Source organism: Macaca thibetana, chromosome 2 (assembly GCF_024542745.1).
Source record: "Macaca thibetana thibetana isolate TM-01 chromosome 2, ASM2454274v1, whole genome shotgun sequence".
Lineage (NCBI taxonomy): Eukaryota > Metazoa > Chordata > Mammalia > Primates > Cercopithecidae > Macaca > Macaca thibetana.
Genome location: NC_065579.1, coordinates 54,493,312 through 54,515,220, shown reverse-complemented (window position 1 = coordinate 54,515,220; position 21,909 = coordinate 54,493,312). Strand labels below are relative to the sequence as shown.

Here is a 21,909-nt window from a genome sequence, read left to right as displayed (position 1 = left end):
GGAGCTCTCCTGAATGAGCTATCTGTCTGGGAGGTTTCACGCCCTCTGGAGGCAAGGGGTCAGGGACCCACTTGAAGAGGTGGTCTGTCTCTTAACAGAGCTCTGGTGCTGTGCTGGGAGATCTGCTGCTCTCTTCAGAGCCAGGAGGCAGGAATGTTTAAGTCTGCTGAAGCTGTGCCCACAGCTGCCCCTTCCCCCAGGTGTCTGTCCCCAGGAGATGAGAGTTTTATCTACAAGCCCCTGGCTGGAGCTGCGGCCTTTCATTCAGAGATAGCCTGCCCAGAGAGGAGGAATCTGGAGAGGCAGTCTGGCTACAATGGCTTTGTGGAGCTGCGGTGGGCTCCACCCGGTCTGAACTTCCTGGCAGCTTTGTTTTCGCTGTGAGGGGAAAACTGCCTACTCAAGCCTCATTAATGGTGGACACTCCTCCCCCATTAAGCTTGAGCATCCCAGGTTGACATCTGACTGCTGTGCTGCTAGGGAGATTTTCAAGCCAGTGGATCTTGACTTGCTGGGCTCCATGCAGGTGGGATCTGCTGGGCAAGACCACATGGCTCCCTGTCATCAGCCCCCTTTCCAGCATGAACAGTTCTGTCTCACTGGTGTCCCATGCATCCCTGGGGTATGAAGAAAAAAAATTCCTGCAGCTAGCACAGTGTCTGCCCTAACGACCACCCAGTTTTGTGCATGAAACCCAGGGCCCTTGTGGTGTAGGCACCCAAGGGAATCTCCTGTTCTGTTGGTTTCAAAGACCTTGGGAAATGTGTAGTATCTGGGCCAGATAGCACCATCCCTCACTTCAAGTTCCCTCATGGCTTTCCTTGGCTAGGGGAGAGAGTTCCCGACCCCTTGCACTTCCAGGGTGAGTTGACACCCCACCCTGCTTCTGTTCACCCTCTGTGGGCTGCACCCCCTGTCTAACCAGTCCCACTGATATGAACCGGGTACCTCAGTTGGAAATGCAGAAATCACCCGCCTTCTGCATTGGTCTCACTAGGAACTGCAGACCAGAGCTGTTCCTATTTGACCATCTTGCCTGGAAGTCCCCTTGTCTACATTGTTATAAGCACATAAAGAAGAAACCCTTCATGATTGTAGGCAGTTCTGAGAAAAAAATTATTTTTATTATTGTATACATGTACGTTTCTAAATGTATATACAAAAATATCAATACTCTTTGATGGAATGTAACAGAATCCAGAATCTCTGCCACACATTATTCATCATCTAGAATAAAATTCTAATTTACTAGACATATAGAGAAACAGGAAAATTATGACCCATACTTAAGAGAAAAGACACCAATGAAGACCAACTCCAAGATGACCCAGATTTGGAACAAGGAGACAGAGATTTCAAACAGTCATTAAAACTATGCTCAAAAGTCTAGAGGAAAATGTGAGAGGCAGTGCAATGGCAACTGGCACATGGGTTTATGTATATGCACTCTATTCTTCATAGAAAATAATGTTACTTATTAAAGTAATGATGACAAAAAATAGCTTGATTACGCACATTCAAGGAAGCATTGACTCTGAGTTTGTTCTGTAAGACATTCACTTATAATAAACCATAATTTTAAAAGTACTCTGCTATGAAGACAATAATAATTAGGTATAATTTCCAACTCACAGACCTTGGAGTTGACTTAAATCTAAATAACTGTAATAAAAATAATGAAATTCAAATAAGTAGTATTAAAAGTATCTGAAGCCCCAGTGGTAGAAAGTTTTACTTTTAGATTTGGGGAAGAGAGGATATAACGGCAAGCTTCAACAAGGAATGACAGATGAGATGAACCTTGAAAGATGTTTAGAATTACTATATATGCAGGTATGATGAAACCAAGATGAGCAATAGGGGTACAAGATGAAGAAAGTTCTGAATATAATAAACTAAAGTAGCAATCTTTAGCTATAGGGTATGGTTTGTGACAACAGTGATAGGCGAAACGTAAGAAGAGTAGATGGGTCCAGATGGAAGAATCTGGACCAAATAGTTTAGACATCATTCTGAAGATACCAGGGAGCCAATTAAAAGACAAAGTACAAAAGTTCAATATTATTTCCTTAAAAACCACAAACCCAGAAAGGATTTCCATGATTTATTGTTTGTGATTCTTACAATTACCCAGTAAAAAAAGCAAATGAAATAGCTCTTATAATTTTAGTTTAGGGCCCTAAAGTCTGTTTAGGATTAAGTTATCACATGATAGATTTGAGGAAGAAAATAATTTTTAAATGTGCTATAAAATGTCTTAACCTCTTGTTTACAAGGTATATATATGTGTGTGTGTGTGTGTTTATGGTTTGAAAAAATATTTCACTGCACTATTAGAAAGAGTCCATTCCTGTGACTTCTTGGAGTTGGGGTGTAGGGGAAGCAAATTTAATTTCATCTTTACAAGTAAAATTCATGCATAAAATACAAATTAAAGTTAAATTACAGATTGCCAAGTTCGCAGAAGTAAGTGAATCTTTCTTTCCTAAGGCCTTTTCTATGGCCCTTTCTGATGAGGAAACTCAGAAGTTCTGTTTTCAGTTTGTTATTAGGCAGTTATAAAATTACAGTGAAATTTTTATAATATTGATACTAAAGGCAAGGCATGGCAGAAAATATCTTGAAGCCTAGTGCAACGTAAGAAAATAAATCTTTTGTGACTAATGCATTTTTATAATATTTCAGTTGTTTGAGGTCTAGAGATATTAACTGGGAAAACTGACGGATTAAAAAATATCAGAATACCTCCCAGAGTATTTCAGAAAAGGAAGGACAGTGGAATTTTATGTCTCTGTATTCATAATGCTTATTTTATCCTTCACATTACTCACTCCTTATAGCTAATGACATCAAGGAAAGGAATTTAGATATGTGGCCACAGACACTTTATGTTGCATATCAGGGAATTATTATGTGATACTTCTTTGACTTTAAAAAGCTAATGCAGCACCCATTTTTTTTTCCCTGCATTTGTTTTGTGCACGATATGGTGCCTCATTAACCCTCTTGGGATAGTACAGATTAATAAGCACATAAATATTTTTATGCTCTATAATTTCATAAAGTACATTTTGTTTGAAACATTTACTCCAATGGTCTTACAGTAATGTTGCACAAAAACAAGGCTCACTCCAGATGTGATTCACTCTCGCTGCAATAAACTTATCCTTGTAAATTATTCCAGTGTTTACAAAAAAAGGGGGATCATGGAAAAAAATTGTGACTTTCCCTCCAAAAGGGAAAACTATCCCAATGAATCTACTATTATCAGTTTATTTGTCCTCATTTGCTGGTTTATGATATTAATATATTTTAAAGTTCACTATTAAATCAAGAGCAGAAGGCTAATGAACTTTAATATATTTTCATGCACTGGTGGTCAAATTATGATAATAAAATGCCAGATGGCAAAATCATTATTTAAAATGATGTACTCACTTTTGCTCTGTTTTGCTTTGGGTTTCCTGATAGGCACTTTGTGTTCTACAAATCTTTTTTTTTTATTATTCAAATATCCTTGGTGTATCTCTCTAGTATTTTAATATCTAAATTTCCTGACAAGCTCAAACATATTCTCTACTTTTGTTGAATTATCTCTTTAGGTTCTTTTTAATTTAAAGTAAGATTCTTTCTACTATAAACCATACAACAAAAAAGGATAGATATATTAAAAAACTACCCCAATTCATGATGAATATAAAAAATATATCAGATAGATATCCTTGAACTCATTATATTGCTTTCTTATATTGCTTTCTTAATCATTATTACTGTTAACTTTAAATTTGCTTAACAGCACAACTTCTGAAAAATATTTAATAATACATCTTCTGCTATTCAGTTCTCACATAAAGTTCTAGGATCATATGAATAAGAATAACATAGAGAATGTTGCCAAAACAATTTTTTTTTTGTACAATCTGACCAATGATCAAATGCAGACAACTTGTTGCTTTATATATCTTCCATTTTTGCACTGAGTGAGAAAGCCTTAAAACACCTAGTATTTTGGAGTTACATGCCCAAACATGAGGCAATCCAACTCCTTTCAGTTCTTAGGAGAAGAAACCAGTACATTCTTGTCATCCCATTCTTTTCGCATACTCTGGATACAACTTGTCTTTAGATGAAGGTTAAATCTGTGACACTCTCTGATTGATATTTACGAGTTAAAGCAAACTGTAACTGGCTTACAGATGCATTCGTAAAACAATCTGTTTCACAAACACCTCACTTTTCTCTGGAGGTAAGGGAGGTAAGGGATTTAAAGTTGTGTCTCAGTTGATTCATCAGCATGTCCCTGAAGTGATCTCCCAAAAGAAAATAGAAGACAGGGTTGATGACACTGTTCAGAAAAGCCAACGGTCGTGTCACAATGTAAAAGGAGTGGATGATGACCTGAGTGCACTGATACTGCTTCCAGCTCCCCAGGCGTGAAGCGATCCTCACATTCCGCATGACATGATAGGGTGTAAAAAGCACGGAGAAGATTACCACTGCCATGATGACCAAGTTGAGAGGCTTTTCAAGGGGTAGAGCAGGAGCAACCTGTCTACTCCTCTGCTTTAGGAAGACAGCAATCTTATAATAAAAGAAACACATTACAAAAAGAGGAATAAGGAACCCCAACAGTGTTAGACACATGCTGTAAATGAGGTTGTAGTTGGGGTCTCCAGAACTTGCAAAATCATTACAGGTGGTGCCATTGTCAGTTATAACAGGATTTATAAGGGGAAGTATGGGCAGTAACTCTAACGTTACTAAAACCCAGATGGCCAAGGAGATTAAAATAGCAAACTCTTTCTTTTGCAGAAGGTGTTCTCGGAAAGGATACTTAATTACCAAGTATCGATCTATGCTGATAAAAGTGAGAAAGAGAATGCTGGTGTAGAGGTTGGCATGGAGCACATATCGGTTGCTTATGCAGAGCACGTCTCCATATATCCAGTTTCCATTGGCGTAACTCCTTATCAGCATGGGGAGGGTACACAGAAAAGCGAAGTCAGAGATAGAGAGGTTAAAGAGATAGACATTACTGCTGTTCCAATTCTTCAGAGAGAAGATGTAGCCATAAACAACAATAGTATTTCCAAGGATTCCCACAACGAACTCAATCCCATAAAAAATGGAAAGGTAATACTTTTCCAGGGCAGCCTCTGCGGCCAGCCAGTTTTCGCAAGTTGCATTCCATGCCTTAAAAAAAGAAAGAAAATATAAGGATTAAACACTAGACTGTGACTAATGACAAAACTGTGCAGAACATAATAATAATGAAAAACACTTGAATGGTGAACTATAGAAAGCGGGTTACATTGGTAAGGAAAGCATACATATATATACATATATACATATATATGTCATTAATGTATTATTTTAACAAATATTTTTGAATACCTTTCAACTATGTGCTGAATATAATTTCAGGCATGGGAGATAACAGTGGTGAATAAATCAAAGTTCCTAATCTCTAACAATTTATACTCTCTTGGGAAGAATCAGGAAGTAAACAATGAATGATACCGATAATAAGTGCTATGCATAAAAACATATGGGAAGGTAAAAATGTTAGAAAGTTTTGGGATGGAGGGTGGCAGTGAGTTATTTTTTATATGTGGTGATAAGGGTGAGGCTTTTATACAGGATGACATTTAAACAAAAACCTCAATGAAGAAAGTGAAAGAGACATATCTATATTTGCAGGAAGTGTTCCAGGCATAAGAAAGAGCACATGTGAAGGCATTAAGGTGGAAACACACATAGAGGGCTTGACAAATAGCAAAGAAACAAAGGGAAAGTGTGATAAAATAATTGAAGAGAAGATTTTGAATTCACTTTTGTGTCTGTAAACATACCACAGTCCCCAGCATATTGTAGTTGCTCAACAAATTCTTCTGAGTTAAACCATAACCTAGAAAGGGAAATAAGAATTTTTAGAACATCAGTCTTACTATTTTAAGCTTTTACTTGTTTCCATATTGCTAAATAATTCTGCATATTGTATTAATTCATAAACTATGATACAACTTCAGTTTTAGAACTTAATTTTTAAAAATTCAAAATATGAAACTGAAAATCTTAGTAATATTAACATTGGTCATTATTTATTGAAAGATGATATGCCTCAGACTGGGTAATTTATATAAAATAGAAATTTATTTCTCGCAGTTCTGTAGGCTGCAAAGTCCAAGATCAAGGTGTCAGCAGATTTGGTGTCTGATGAAAAGTCAGCCTCTGCTTCAAAAATAGTGGCCGTTGTGTCCTCACAACAATGTCAGAAGGGGCAAGGCAGCTCCCTTAAACTTCTTTCACAGGGTACCAGTCGAATTCATGAAGGCAAAGTCTTCATGGCTTCATCACTTTCCAAAAGGCCCCATCTCTTAATACTATTAGGTTCCAACATACAGTTTGAGAAGACACCAATATTAATACCATGGCACTTGCCTAGGTCGTATACTTAGTAAAAGACCTTTATTGTAATGCCTTCTGAATATGTACCATGGAAATAAGCAACCTGACTCACTCAAACCTCAAGTGTCTTGCTAACCTACCATTTTTTCCTCTTGTCACGAGGCCAGATTGTGATTGGATAGGGTATTTCAATAACTTTAATGATCTGAAAAATGTACTGGATTGCCATTGTTAAACATTAAATATTACTTATTTCTAGTGAGGAAACCCAAGGTTGAAAACAAAATGTTCTAAAAACCTCCTTGTCAAGTAGGCTTCTGAGTATTAGTTGCAAACAATTCTTTCAATATAGAATTTTGGTAAATAGAACATAATAAGAATAAATGCACCTAAATTGCTTTTTATAAGTATGCAAAATTCAGTATAATTTGCTATGATAAGGCATCTGGAAAACTGTAGTTTTGTCAAATTCAAGTGGTTTACTTAAGTTAAAGATCATTGTTGTTTTGAGAGTGTTGTATTTATGAAAATAAGTCACAGAGTTGTAGATATGATGAGTTTAACATTTTGAAAAGTTATTTTTAATCACTTACTTTAAAACATTATACATTTTTCTGAGTCTCTCTAATCCTTCTATGGCAACCTGCCACTAAGTCCAATTCCAGACAAAGCTGCATGGGAACTTTCTCAAGCAGCAGACACATGAATGCTGCTGAAGAATAAAGCAGATTGGTTTCGCTCTGTCTTTGAGGTCACCTAATTCTACTGCTCTCTCATATTGCCAGCATATTCCTATATTTCTCCATTCCATATTTTTTAATCGCTTAAAACTTTTCTCATTTACTCTACCTTACTCATTATTAGCAAATGGTTTTACCTCCTAGTTCATTGAGATAAAAACCATTTGTTGAGCTTACTCTAGATCCAACTCATTCCCAAATTCTCAGTATTCCTATGGTACCATTATTTCCTCTTTTTGACTCTTCGGCATTCTTCACCTCATCTTCAGTCTTCATCTCCTCTTTTGCATCAGAATTTAAACACTCTCATCTTTTCAGTCTTAAAATAAGGAGCAACATAAACAACTCTCCCTAATTTCACATGTTCCTCTCCTCTTCATAGTTTGATTTCTGAAAAGAGTCATCTCACTAAGTGTTTTGACATCTCGACACCCCATTCCCTTTCAATTTACTCCAATTTGGCTTCAGACCTACCAGTCCTCCAAGTAGCCTCCACATTACTCCTTCCAATAATCATTTTTCACTAGTCTTATTTTATTTATCAGTTGTTTTTCATAGTCTGTCTTCCGGAAACACTCTTCCTTTGACTTCTGAGACATGACAATATCCTAGTTTCCCTTGTTTCTTCCTGCTTGTTCTTTGCAGGCACTTTTGGGGCTCAAGTCTTCTTCGCTCAAGCATTAAATGTTGAGTTCCTCAAGGCTAATTTCTGGGCTCCATCTTTCTATAGATTGACCTAAATGATGTTATTCACTGTTGAGGTTTGATGACCAGCTATACATCAACAACTCCCAGATTTCCAGCCCGGCTTGTATCTGCCTAACAAACTGTAGTTGTTTATTGCCATTGATTGATTTTTCTCAGGTTTCTCTGCCTCTAGAAATCCTATACTAAATTCTCCAAGTTCCTTACCAAGCCTGCAGCATATCCACCTATTTCAGTAAATGGTTCTGCCATGTACCCAGGTGCTCACCACAAAAATCTAAGCAATATCCTCCAGGTCATCTAAAACTCAATGCCAATAATGAATAAACTACTCGTTTGTTTACTGTAATGTCTGGATGTTTCTCAAATCTGCCATTACTGCTCCATAGCTTTCATTATCATTCTCGTCCAAGCTATTCTCATCTCTATTTTGCACTATGTCACATTATCCTATTGTCTCCTCACATCCTCTCTGGCCCTCATCAATTCATGTTTACCATTATAACTAAATAGTGTTGAAAAACTACAACTCAAAATCTGGTCATATAGCTTTTCTTGATCAAAACCCTTAATAAACTTGCCACTATCCAAGGAATATAGTCTAAAATCCTTAATGGGGACATCAAGGTCTGCATGATCTAGCCCCTGTACCCACTTCAATTTTGCTTGGCATTACTCTCCTCCTAACCTTCTTCATGTGCAGTCCCTCTGTCTGACTCTCTTTTCACTGCTGTTTTTGTCCTGTGATTCCTGGCCCATCGTATATTTGTCTTATATCTATACTTCTTTCATACCTCTGTTCAAGTGTAGGTTTCCTAAGGTAGGCTGTCTGACCCTCAGTCTAAACTAGATCCTCCCATTTATGCTTTCATTGTATACTAAACTTCTTAGAATTTTTTATAACTTTGTCTTACTCATTTTTATTGTCCATATCTGGCACAGTGACAAGCAGATAGTAGGTGGTCTATAAATCTTTGTTGAGTGAAGAGATGAATATAATCACCTGACTATTTATAAGCATTTTTATAAATATTTTCTCCAAGGCCAGATAAGTAACAAGACCATCAGATTAAGCTCATTGCTTATTTCACTATGAAAGTCAACATGATATATAATATAAGTATTAAATATTGGTAATTGTAGTAATAGTAGCTATAGTTTAGAAACACATTTGAATAAAGCAAAATTAAATGTATATCTTCCACGATAAATTTTAAAATTGAAGCCTTTAATTAAGAAATGACACCTGAAATCAATAAGCATAAGAAGTCTAGAAAGACATGCATCAAAGTGTTAATAGTTTTATTTCAAATGATGAGACTGTAGGTAGTTTTTATTATGTCCTTTCTCCTTTTATCTAAATTTCCTATCATTTTTTTCTCTCAAAATTGGCATCTATTTGATAATATTAAAAACTTTAAACTTCTAGAAATATAGCAAAAATGTCAATAGACTTTAAAATATTATTAACAAACTTCATTTTTTTAGCTCAATGGTCAGTTTTTACTATTGTTATTTATTCTCAGTAGCTTTTAAATCCACACTTTCTGGAAACACTCTTCCTATCTTCTATGACACAACAATCTCCTTGTTTTCCTCCTTTCTCCATTTTCAGGCTCTTTCGTGGCTTAATCCTTCTTTGCCCAAGTTTTAAATGTTGGACCATCTCAGGCCTTATTTCTGAAATTTTATTATTTTGGGGGCACTCAAAAAGCTGGTGCACAAATTCAAATTTTCTTGAATTTGTTTCAAGAAAGTTTCCTTGACACAGGAAATTTGTTTCACTTTTGCATTTCCTTTTTTTCTGGTCATAAGGTTTATCTTTCTGCCTAGTCACCACTGGAAATGTTAATAGCTTATGTATTGTGCACAGCAGAAAGGTTTGACTACAATGGAAGGAAAATATAGCCATAAAGACTTGTGCAACTAGAGCCCAATTTCCTGCAACTATCATTTAGGCAAATGACGGGTCACATAAAAGTTAAGGAGCCTTTCTGCTTTACAGTAGTCCGGAAGATTGGGGATTGATGGAGAAATAGGGAAGGAGTAGATCTGAAATAAGAAAAATGAATGGCTAAATTATCATATTTGTCTTGCTTCTCATAGAGTTGTTTCTTCATTTTTTTGAAACAGCTTTTTAAAATGTGTGTATAAAATTATTGTTAATTGTGTAACACTCATAAAATCAAATAGGCAAAAATAAGAAATAAAAATTGTCTGTAAACAGACCACTCCTAATATTTGGGTACCGTTCTACACTTTAATATTTACCTGAATTTATATTTATAAAAATGAGATTATATTTTTATGATGTTTTATAATCTTTTATGATACATTTGTTTCATTCTTTTTTCTAAGTTCATAATTCTAATAGGTTATGATTTTATAAATATGAGCTGTCCAATATTTGCAGACCAACTTAACTTCACCAGGATACACAATTTTGAAGGTACTATATTTCAAATTGGATATATTTGTAGTTGGGTATATTTTTAGTGTGGTATCACAATTCTATAAACATATGAAGTAAGTTGCTCCTTTAAGCAAGACTCCCAATTACAGAGAAAATTCCCTCATGAAAAATTAATATTCTCTCTTCTGCTATCTAGTAGTTATATTCTTAATTTTTAGGAAATGGAAATAGTGATAGATTGTAACTGATTTGGATGAATTATTTTGAACAGGTTTTTTTTTTAAGAGCAGAAATTAAAGTGAAATCATTAGTTTCAAGTCTAAAAATATATCTAAAACTTAGAATTATTGAACTAGAAACAATATCTAATTTACTTACATAAGCAGATCAATAATACTAATTTTTAATTTGAAAATGTTTTTTACTTTAAAAATATTTAGTCTTTTGAAAATCTGCATTTCTGAAATTTACTTTAAAATATATATATATTTGATACTTTCTTAGCTTTTTAATTGTTTGTTTTTATAGTCTTCACAATTAAACAAATAATACTTGCAAAATGTTTACTTTTAAGTGCTACCTTAAGGCAAATTTACATGGTAACATGAGAATTTCTTTTAACAAATTACTTTTTTGATTACTAAACAATTTGAGCAAAACTATGTATTCACACTGACAAGATATAATAATTTAACATTTGTAACTTTATTTTTATGTATTTCATACATTACACCAGAAATTAAGACATTAAAAAGTAATAGTATGGCACAAATTGTGTATTAATTTCTTTAAGAATACCACACACATTTGAAAAGTTATGGAAGGTTTCCATACTTTTTTCATACTTTCTATACTTTCTGCAATTTTTTTGCAGTTTTTCTGCAATTTTTTTGCAGAAATGGTTTCTGCAATTTTTCATTTTTCCTAAGTAAATTATGTTATTAGATAATATCATTTTTATGCACATAAATGTTAAATTTAATTTTTAGGATGCCTGAAAATTCCCCCAAATACATTATTTTCTAAACATAAAAATATGATGTCCCAGAGCAGTGGCTCACACCTGGAATCCCAACACTTGGAGAGGCTGAGGTGGGTGGATCTCCTGAGGTCAGGAGTTCGAGACCAGCCTGACCAACATGGTGAAACTCCGTCTCTATTAAAAAATACAAAATAAATTAGCCAGGCGTGGTGGTGGGCACCTGTAACCTACTTGGGAGGCTGAGGCAGGAGAATTGCTTGAACCCCAGGGGCAGAGGTTGCAGTGAGCCGAGATCACACCATTGCACTCACAAGAGTGAAACTGTGTCTCAAAAAAAAAAGAAAAAGAAAAAGAAAAAAATATATATGTGTGTGTGTGTGTGTGTGTGTGTGTGTGTATATGTTTCAAATCATTTAGGAACTTTAATTTTTCCCCGTAAGTAGTTATATTTATTTAATTAAATCCAATTACTATTTTGTAGAAATATAAGTTGCTGAGATGTTAGCAAATATAATAAATCCCTTTAAATAAAATAAAATTAGTACTTGACAACTAAAACAAGACAGTTAATTTGTTGAAAAATAAATGTAGAGATAAAAATGACTTTTTGTTTCAATTCTTTTGCTGTTTTACATCTATTTATAAAGAATTAATTTAAACACTTAATACTGAAAACCTTAATTACTCACAGGCCACCTTTAGAAGGAAATCTGGCCTTACTTTATACACTGAGAGGCACAATTTGCCATGTAGCTTACCATTCTCTTGAAAGACCTGATCCCTTGACAGGAACTCTGCCAGCAGCAGGATATACCTTCTGACCCAGTGCTGTGCCGCTGGACATGGTTACTACAGTCTTATTTGCATATCTTGCAGCCAAGATTAATAATTCAAAAGCCCAGGAATAATTTATTCAGTCAAACCTCCCAGTCAGAGATGTTCATGCAGGGGAATTTTTGTGAGACTTTTATTTTCACATTCACATTTATTTCATTTTCACATTCAATTTCTCAATTGAATGACAAAAAAACAAGTAACTCATTTCATAGGAAACACATTTATGGCATAGATTTTTTAAAAAACACTGTTGAAATTATTTTATCCACTACTAAAGGAACAGAGAAGCATTCCTTATTTTCATTTTATTTTCATATTTAAACAATAAGATGTGGTAAATACTGTTTATATTGGGAATACAGTTGCCTCTGCTTTTCTTCTTTTTTAAAATTAATTTTCTTGGTGAATTTTATATTGAGAATGTAATAATGATACCTGTTTTCAATAACTTTGAAGGAACTATAAAACTGAAATTTTAAAGGGAAACCTGGATACATGCTATGTTGGTATACTAGCAAAAAGATACTAGAGCTTCAAGTTATTTTCCATTTTATTTTCTGTGATTAAAATCAAGAAACACATGGCGGATATATCAGATGGCTAGGGATTAGGGGGAGAGATGCTAAGTAAGATAAGCTTAATAGATGGCAATTTATATATCCCAATTGATGCTCTGTAAAACACCTGGAAGTACACTACCACCACCTCAGCCAGGAAGCATACCTGGCTTTTTCTGAGCATTATATTAGGTTTAGATTCAAGGAAACACTCAGTCTTCTTGATGTGAAGCGTAGGAATTATACTAAGAAAGCCCATAATTGTGCAGGCAGCAGTAATTCAATTTAAATGCTGTGTAAGTTGAATATTGAGTTAGCAATGACAGGCAGAAGCCCAAAAAGAAGCTCTGTTACAGGCATCCTCCTAGCTAAGCATTTCCCCTCACCAATATCTGACAGCCTAAAACTCAGAATCTTCAAAATATATATATGTATATATACACATACATATATACATACATATGTGTAAATATTACACACTTTAAAGTATATACATGTGTAAAATATATTTATACATGTATGAATATTTATGTATACAAACATGTGTATTTACACAAAATAAAAACATCTAATAATTTGTTGAGTTCTTGTGATGTGCCAGGCAGATATTACACTAAGTACCTTTATGCATCAAATGCATATAGTAAGCCTCTGAGGTTGTTATGATTTAAGATTTTTCTCATTTTGCAGATTAAAAAGCTAAGGCTCAGAGAGGTGAATTAACTTTCTCAAGATTGCAGAATCAATAAGGGCAGGGACCAGAGCTTAAGCCTATATACTTGGATTCTAAAAGCACTGACTCTGATTCTTGACTGCCTACAGAATTGAATGACAATACTTTTGTGCACAACAAAGTCTAAGAATTAATAACAGGTATTTTTCAGTGACGCATCTCTTCTACTTTTAGAAGGAAGAAAAGTTAAAACATTATTTTTGTCTATATTTTTAAACGGGCAAAAAGCATTTGAATAACCAATGCCAGGCTTGTTAATTTTAGACATAAATTAACAAGAACCCCTTCCAAGAAATAAAGACAAATGGATGTATTTCACAGGTTTCTGCCGCCATTCTGATGGAAGAAAAGGGTAATTCCCCCTTTGTGGGGTGGTGGGAGTTCCCAAGAGCTTCCTCTTTCTTCTCCCCACTTCCTGACTACCATCTCACTCTGGCTGCTAAGACAAAAATTGGTCTACACTTCTCCTTTTTCATAGTACAAGTCCTTTAGACTGTGTAGCCTGGTAGCCTTGCATCCCTCCCAAGTCCTACTTCCTGTTTCCTCAGAATGCTCTCAGTTGAGAAACTAGAGTGTTTCTGGGAAAGACTTACTAAAAGGTCACCAGTATTTCTGCTACAAAGCTTTATGCAGGTCTGCAAAAGGATAGCTGCACAGGAACAAGGCTGGATTCAGGATTATGACCCTGTGCCCTCCCAAGTCCTACTTCCTGTTTCCTCAGAATGCTCTCAGTTGAGAAACTGGAGTGTTTCTGGGAAAGACTTACTAAAAGGTCACCAGTATTTCTGCTACAAAGCTTTATGCAGGTCTGCAAAAGGATAGCTGCACAAGAACAAGGCTGGATTCAGGATTATGACCCTGTGAGCTGGGCGGGTTTCATGGCATGCTACTGTGTAGTCTCACAGTGCCTCACACTCAAAAAGATCACACGCTTGAATTAATGCTCTACTGTCACATTCTTGATTAAAATGTTTCATAATTTCTTAACACGGGACCCCATATTTTTCTTTTGCCCTGGTCTCTACTAGATATGTAGCCAGTTCTGCCTATGAGAGTAGAAACCTCCTCAGAAACTATTTCTATTCAGTATAGCACATCAAAGTTTGAGGGGGCAAAGTTTTTGTTTTGTCTTTCTTCCCCCCCCCCCCCACATATAACATGTTGAGATTCCGCACTGCTTGAGAATCAGTGGAAGTTTGAAAGGCAGTGAAAGTTTGCAGTACTGGCTGGGCATGGTGACTCACACCTGTAATTTCAGTAATTTGGGAGACCAAGGCAGGCAGATCCCTTGAGCCCAAGAATTGCAGACCAGCCTGGGCAAAATAGCAAAACCCTGTCTTTACAAAAAGTGCAAAAATTAGCTGGGGCATGGTGGTGCGTGCCTTTAGTTTCAGCTACTCGGGAGGCTTGAGGATTGCCCGAACCTGGGGAGGCCAAGGCTGCAGTGAGTCATGCCTGTGCCACTGCCTTCCAACCTGGGAGACAGAGTGAGACCCTGTCTCAAAAAAAAAAAAGAAAAGAAAAAGAAAAACAAAGTTAAGAGTTAAGTACAACGGTGAACGTTTTTTAAAATAAGTATTTTTTAAAAGCTTGCACTACTATTTGCTAAGAGGTGGTATAGCACAGTGTTTAAGAGCATAGGTCCTGGAGGCAAACTGCTTTGTTTCAAATATTGACTTCACTACTTACTAGCTTTCAGTTTTTGTGTTTGTAAAACAGGGATAATGAGAGTTATCAATCTTATGAGTTGTTATGTATATAGTAGAAGTACATATGCTATATAGTATGAGGTACTAGTATATACATATGCTGTATAGTAAGAGGTACATATTAGTTGCTAAATAATTGTTGGCTATTATAGAAATTTATACGAATGAGAGAACACATTCTCTAAAATGGTAATGGTAATCCAATGCCATTGATGTTAGAATACTTGCTGCCCATAAATATCCACTTAAAAGGTCCTTATAAAAGCTCACACGGTAAAAAGATTAGTGAGTTCTTATCCTGGCTTTGCCTTTTACTAGTTGTGTGATCTTTGAAAAAAAGTCACGTTACCTGATTTCTTTGTTTGGAAAAGGGGGATAATAATTCCTACCCATCAAACTCATAATGTTCATAGTATCAAATTATATAATGTTTGAAAATGCAATGGGCTTGAAATTGAAGAGCAGTTCATGTAAACCAGGCAAACTAATTGGGAAATTCAAGAGGAAAAAGAAAATGGTGGGAAATATAAATATTAATTAAATCCTATGCTAATAATAACTCTTTCTGGGTCCAGTGGCTCACACCTATAATCCCAGCACTTTGGGAGGCCAAAGCAGGAGGATCACTTGAGCTCAGGAATTCAAAACAACCTGGGCAACATAGCAAGACCTCTTCTACTAAAAATCGAAAAAATTAGCCGGGAGTGTGGCACACCCCTGTAGTCCAGCTACTCAGGTGGCTGAGGTGGGAGGATCGCTTAAGTCCAGGATATCAAGACCATAGTGAATCATGATGGCATCACTTTACTCCAGCCTGAGTGGCAGAGTGGGATCCTGTCTAAAAAATAATAATAATAATAATAATAATAACTTCTAACATTTTTCAGCATTCACTCTATAACAACACAGTGTATACAATGATTCTTTTAATATTCACAATAATTTAATGCAGTAGATACTATTAATATCACAAAGAAATCAACGTCTAACAAAGATTAAATAAATGATCCACAAACACACAGCTAATACACGATTTTGCTATATAATTTGAAGCCTTGTCTGTTTGACTCCTGAATCCAAACCCTTCTCCATTATTCTCCTGAGTCACTCATGGTAAAGATGAAAATATTAGATTGAAACATAAAATTATTGATATTGGAACATTTTTACCTTATATATGGTAATTTTACATAGTTTAGTAAAATAAGTTTAAAACTAAAACTAAATTTAATTGTTAGTTATAAAACTTATTGATTATCAAATTTAATAATTTAAATCTTCCAACTAAAAAGAATAGAGCATTTTAGATAAGAAATCAAGCATGTTAAAAATAAATAGTTAAAGTATTTATAGAAAGATTCTCCTGGCAACATCTCTGGGAATTTTTACAAGACACATTTAACAACCCAAAAGTCTGCGTGGAAAACAAACTGGTTTAAGGGTCATGCTAATTTCAAGGATCACAAGCAAAGAGGAGGGCAATTAATCTAATTCGAGGACTTTCCTCTAAACCTGTAAGGAGAAATAATAATAATAACACCCCCCAGAAGTTGAAACAAATCAAGATTATTGAGGAGGATATTTTGGTGTTTCTGGATAGATATAAGTAAGATTACATGGTTATTTCATTTTCCAACAAATGGTTTTATGTAGCAAAATAATAAAGGACAAACAGCAAAAGGAAAAACACAGTAGAAGGTATTTGTGAGTGTCTCAAAATTCTTCCGGCTTCTAGAAATCAACAAATTATATTAACCAAATTTACTTTGCCAGGGAAAATGGTCTATTCAAAATAGGCACTAAGTAGCCTACTTCCTTTTCATATGAAAATCCTTGTCATTTAAGAGCTACATTATTAATAGACATTTTTGCATTATTGACTTTATTCTGATTATACAGTTAAGAAAAATATGTGTCATATCTATTGGTACTGGGCATAACTCAAAGGAATTGTTCTGCTAAATTAAACCACATTATTTTTTAAAAGCATCTGACTATAGCTAAATTATTCTAAGTTCCTTGAAGTACTAACAATTAACCTAGAAATACAGCAAATTCACCTTTTATCTTTCAGTTTATACTCAAATGCCACAGCTAATTCATTTTTAGTAATATGTAGTGAACCTTAATCACAGGTGTTTCTCTACAAAAATAATGTTGTTTTGTTTCCTTGAATAGAAATAGCAGTATATGAAATTCAGGCATTTGTGTAAAATTAGAGACAGATTTCATTCCCTCTCTATATATATATGTATTTTTAGTTTTATTATTTATTTATTTATTTATTTTTGAGACAGGGTCTTGTTCTGTCACCCAGGCTGGAGTGCAGTAGCGCGGCCATAACTCACTGCAGCCCTGATCTCCTGGGCTCAAGCGATCCTCCTGCCCTCAGCCTTCTGAGTAACTGGCACTACAGGTGCACACCACCATGTCTGGTTAATTTTTTTTTTTTTTAAGTTTTTTTGTAGAGAAAGTGCTGCCCAGGCTGGTCTCGATATCCCGAGCTCCGGCAACCTTTCCACCTCAGCCTCCCAAAGTACTGGATAGCACTTTGCTATCCAGGCATGAGGCATCACACCAGGCCAGATTTCATTCTAAACTGTTGCTGATCTGATCAAGGCATTTTTTTTATTTTTTAAAAAAAAGAGTTTGCCTAAAATATTAAAGTAATTTATTAATTTGCTAATTGGTTACTCGACTACTCAGTCTCTTCCAGTCATATTTACTGTACTTTGTACAAATTTGCTTGATTCTTGGAATATTTTACATTATTTATAAAAACAAAAAAGCAGCTAGTTTATTGTCTTGATGTACTTTTTCTTTTTTTTTTTTTTTTTTTTTTTTTTTTGAGACGGAGTCTTGCTCTGTAGCCCGGGCTGGAGTGCAGTGGCCGGATCTCAGCTTACTGCAAGCTCCGCCTCCCGAGTTTGCGCCATTCTCCTGCCTCAGCCTCCTGAGTAGCTGGGACTACAGGCGCTGCCACCTCGCCCGGCTAGTTTTTGCATTTTTAGTAGAGACGGGGTTTCACCGTGTTAGCCAGGATGGTCTCGATCTCCTGACCTCGTGATCCGCCCGTCTCGGCCTCCCAAAGTTCTGGGATTACAGGCTTGAGCCACCGCGCCCGGCCTTGATGTACTTTTTCAATTGGCTACTAATTAACCACTCTTCATCTTACTTGCTTGAATATATTATTAGTCCTTGAAATAAGAACAAGAAGTCAGTCTGATTGAATCTCATTGAGCATCCTAGTAATTGAATTGAGAGGTTTTCAAAATTCCCTGGAGTACAAGAGTATGTGTTCATTAAGCGAGCTAAGTGGCTTATGACTGTGTTATGAATTAAAGAAAATTACCTGCCCCTGTTAATAACACACTTAGTGGCATGATTTCTTTGTATTAGTATTTTTATCGCTATAATATAATAATTAATGTACTCATTAAATTTAAACATATTTTATGCTGATTTGTTTACGTAAAGCTGATAAAATTTGACTTCATTAGGTCAATTTTGTAATAAAGCAAAAAAAGAATTTTCAGAATGTAGCAGTCTGACAGTTTTATAAGCAATGTAAAGGGTTAAGGAAATATTTCATTCTCTGCTTTAAAAATATCTCCCTATCCTATATTTATTATTTATGTGTCCATACGTTGTATCTTTTCAGATTAATCTAACTTTAAATCCTAACATGACTTGTGCTACCTGAAAGAATTATTGCCAGCCAAAACAGTATGCGTGGACTGTCAGATCTAGAAAAGTGCTTATAAGTCATTCACTTTAGATCCCTCATCATCAGAATAAGGACATCAGCCTCTGAGTGGTTACAGGGGATATGGCTGGGAAGGCTGACCCCGGGAACAATGAAGAATGTCTTGTGCACAATGGAAATGCTAGGGCTCACCCTAGGGAAACAGAGAGTGGCAGAGAACCCTCCTAGACAGCGGTATGTATATGTATGTATGTATGTATACGCTGCTTCCTGATGTTAAAGGAGAAAGTCACTCTTACCCATCCTCAGGCTAGGACTTAGCAATGTCTACTCTAAAAAACATGAAAAAAAAAAAAGAAGAAGAAGAAGAAGGAAAGAAAAACAATAGCAAGTTTGAGAGAGAGAATACAGCAGTTTGACTTTCCACCATGCACCCATCTTGGGGAAAGGGATACAAGTCTTCTCCCTGTCAAAGGACCTCGAAACACAGAAACTTTTGCCAAAAGACCATTTACTTTAAACAAAAGTCTGCATTTGTTCACTGTGGCTGCAGTGAAATGCAACAGCTGCATCAGTTTGTTTTGTCACTGAAAAAGCCTGTCATCCTCAAACTTGAAGCATACTTTTTGAGTGAAAATGGCCCTTCCTTTTATTCTACTATTTCCCCACTCTTCACTCTACATTTTTCAAAGACATGTACGTTTATCTATCAGGAACTGGTGAAATGCTAATTTGTAGCAGAGATTAGAATACAGGGAAAATAAAACAAAACTGTTTTCAGTAGCATTAGATTCTGGAATGTTAAATACCAAGCATTATGAAAGGAGGAGGAGAAGCTGTGATTAGAAAAGCCCTTCACAGGCTAATATTCAGAATCTACAAGGAACTTAAACAAATTTACGAGAAAAAAACAAACAACCCTTCAAAAAGTGGGTGAAGGATATGAACAGGCACTTCTCAAAAGAAGACATTTATGCAGCCAACAAACATGAACAAAAAAGTTCATCATCACTGGTCATTAGAGAAATGCAAATCAAAACCACAATGTGATACCATCTCGTGCCAGTTAGAATGGCAATCATTAAAAGTCAGAAAACAACAGATGCTGGAGAGGATGTGGAGAAATAGGAATGCTTTTACACTGTTGGTGGGAGTGTAAATTAGTTCAACTATTGTGGGAGACAGTGTGGCGATTCTTCAAGAATCTAGAACAAGAAATACCATTTGACCCAGCAATCCCATTATTGGGTATATACCCAAAGGATTATAAATCATTTTACTATAAAGACACATACACATGTACGTTTACTGCAGCACTATTCAGAATAGCAAAGACTTGGAACCAACCCAAATGCCCATCAATTTTATACTGAATAAAGAAAATGTGGCACATATACACCATGGAATACTACACAGCCATAAAAAAGGATGAGCTCATGTCCTTTGCAGGGACATGAATGAAGCTGGAAACCATCATTCTCAGCAAACTAACACAGGAACAGAAAACCAAACATCACATGTTCTCACTCATAAGTGAGAGTTGAACAATGAGAACACAAGGACACAGGGAGGTGAACATCCCACATGGGGGCCTGTTGTGGGGTGGGGGCAAGGGGAGGGATAGCATTAGGAGAAATACCTAATGTAGATGATGGATTGATGGGTGCAGCAAACTACCATGGAACGTGTATACCTATGTAACAAACCTGCACGTTCTGCACATGTAGAACTTAAAGTATAATTTTAATAAAGCCCTTCACAATGCAATATCTGATATTTCTCTTCTAATTTCTCTTCCATAGTTTTAACTCAGACATCAATATTTCATTATCTGTCTCACATCCTACCTTCTTTTCAATAATCAATTCAAAAAAACACATATTGATCACCAGCTATGTCCAAGGCAACATGTGAAATAAAAGAATAAGCATAAAACCTGACCTCAGAAAACTTACAACCTTTTTATACTCAAAACCTTTAATAATTCTCAACAAGTTCTCATAGCACATGAACATCTCCTTTTTCTTTCCATATCACTTCAGCTAGTCACAATGTGATTCTTGTTATTGTTTGAATTCTTAAAAGATTGAGTGAATATCGAGTATCTACTTAGCTTTTTCATAATTCCTGGCTGACAGTCTCCCCATTTTATTGATTTGGTAAATGAAATAAAATGTAATATGACATCTTGAAAACTCATGTCATTATCTAAGCCTTGATTTTCTCATATATGAAGCAAATTTGTAGGCTGGGTCATGGATGTTAAATACCAGGCATAAGGGCTGCCTTTGCCCATGCTTGAGTCTATGGACATTACTTATCAGTCATGCTGTTGTTGCTGCTGTGTTCAAACTTAACGTCAAAATATTTTCCAACACAGTTCTCCAGGAAGTTCCTACCAATAACAATGCCATTCTTAGTATATCTTGGCTTAATATAGGAGCTCTAATTTAATTATAAGTTATTTGTTTCTACCATACGAACCTTTCCTCTTAAAATGTGTAGTGTCAAGAATTTTTCTTTTCCCAAGCAAAGAACAAATAACCCTGTTAAAAAGTTGGTAAAAGACATGAACAGATACTTCTCAAAAGAAGACATACAAGTGACCAACAAACATAGGGAAAAAAATGCTCATCATCACTAATCATCAGAAAAATGGAAGTCAAAACCACAATGAGATACCATCTCACACCAGTAAGATGGCTACTGTTAAAACGTCAAAAAACCGATGCTGGTGAGGCCATAAAGAAAGGAAATGCTTATACACTGCTGGTGGGAAGGTCAAATAGTTCAGTCACAGTGGAAAACAATTTAGCAATTTCTAGAAGAACTTAAAACAACTACCAATGAATCCAGCAATCCCATTACTGGGTATATACACAAAAGAAAATAAATTTTTCTACCAAAAAAAAAAAAAATCTGTTCATCACATCACTTACACCAGTTGATAATAACTTATTGTTAAATTTTCAGGAACTTTTCAAGCTAGTTGAGGTCAAGGTAATATCTTGAACATGGCCACAGTGATGGTATTTATACTATGGAAATTGGCAAACCCTTTAAAACAGCACCATTCTCTCCTCAGACTCTACTTTTTACAAAGACTTGGTTGTTAAACA

The 21,909-nt window shown here is 35.5% G+C and overlaps 1 protein-coding gene across 1 annotated transcript; it reads right to left on the bottom strand.

Annotated features, from left to right (window-relative positions):
* Positions 1-1,105: 1,105 nt before the first annotated feature.
* SUCNR1 (succinate receptor 1) lies at positions 1,106-12,099 on the bottom strand. The gene is made up of 3 exons (XM_050779838.1): positions 12,007-12,099; positions 5,853-5,908; positions 1,106-5,193 (listed from the first exon to the last, which is right to left on the bottom strand). Exons 2-3 carry the CDS (start codon positions 5,865-5,867, stop codon positions 4,231-4,233), a joined length of 978 nt encoding a protein of 325 aa, XP_050635795.1. The 5' UTR covers positions 5,868-5,908; positions 12,007-12,099; the 3' UTR covers positions 1,106-4,230.
* Positions 12,100-21,909: the final 9,810 nt, after the last annotated feature.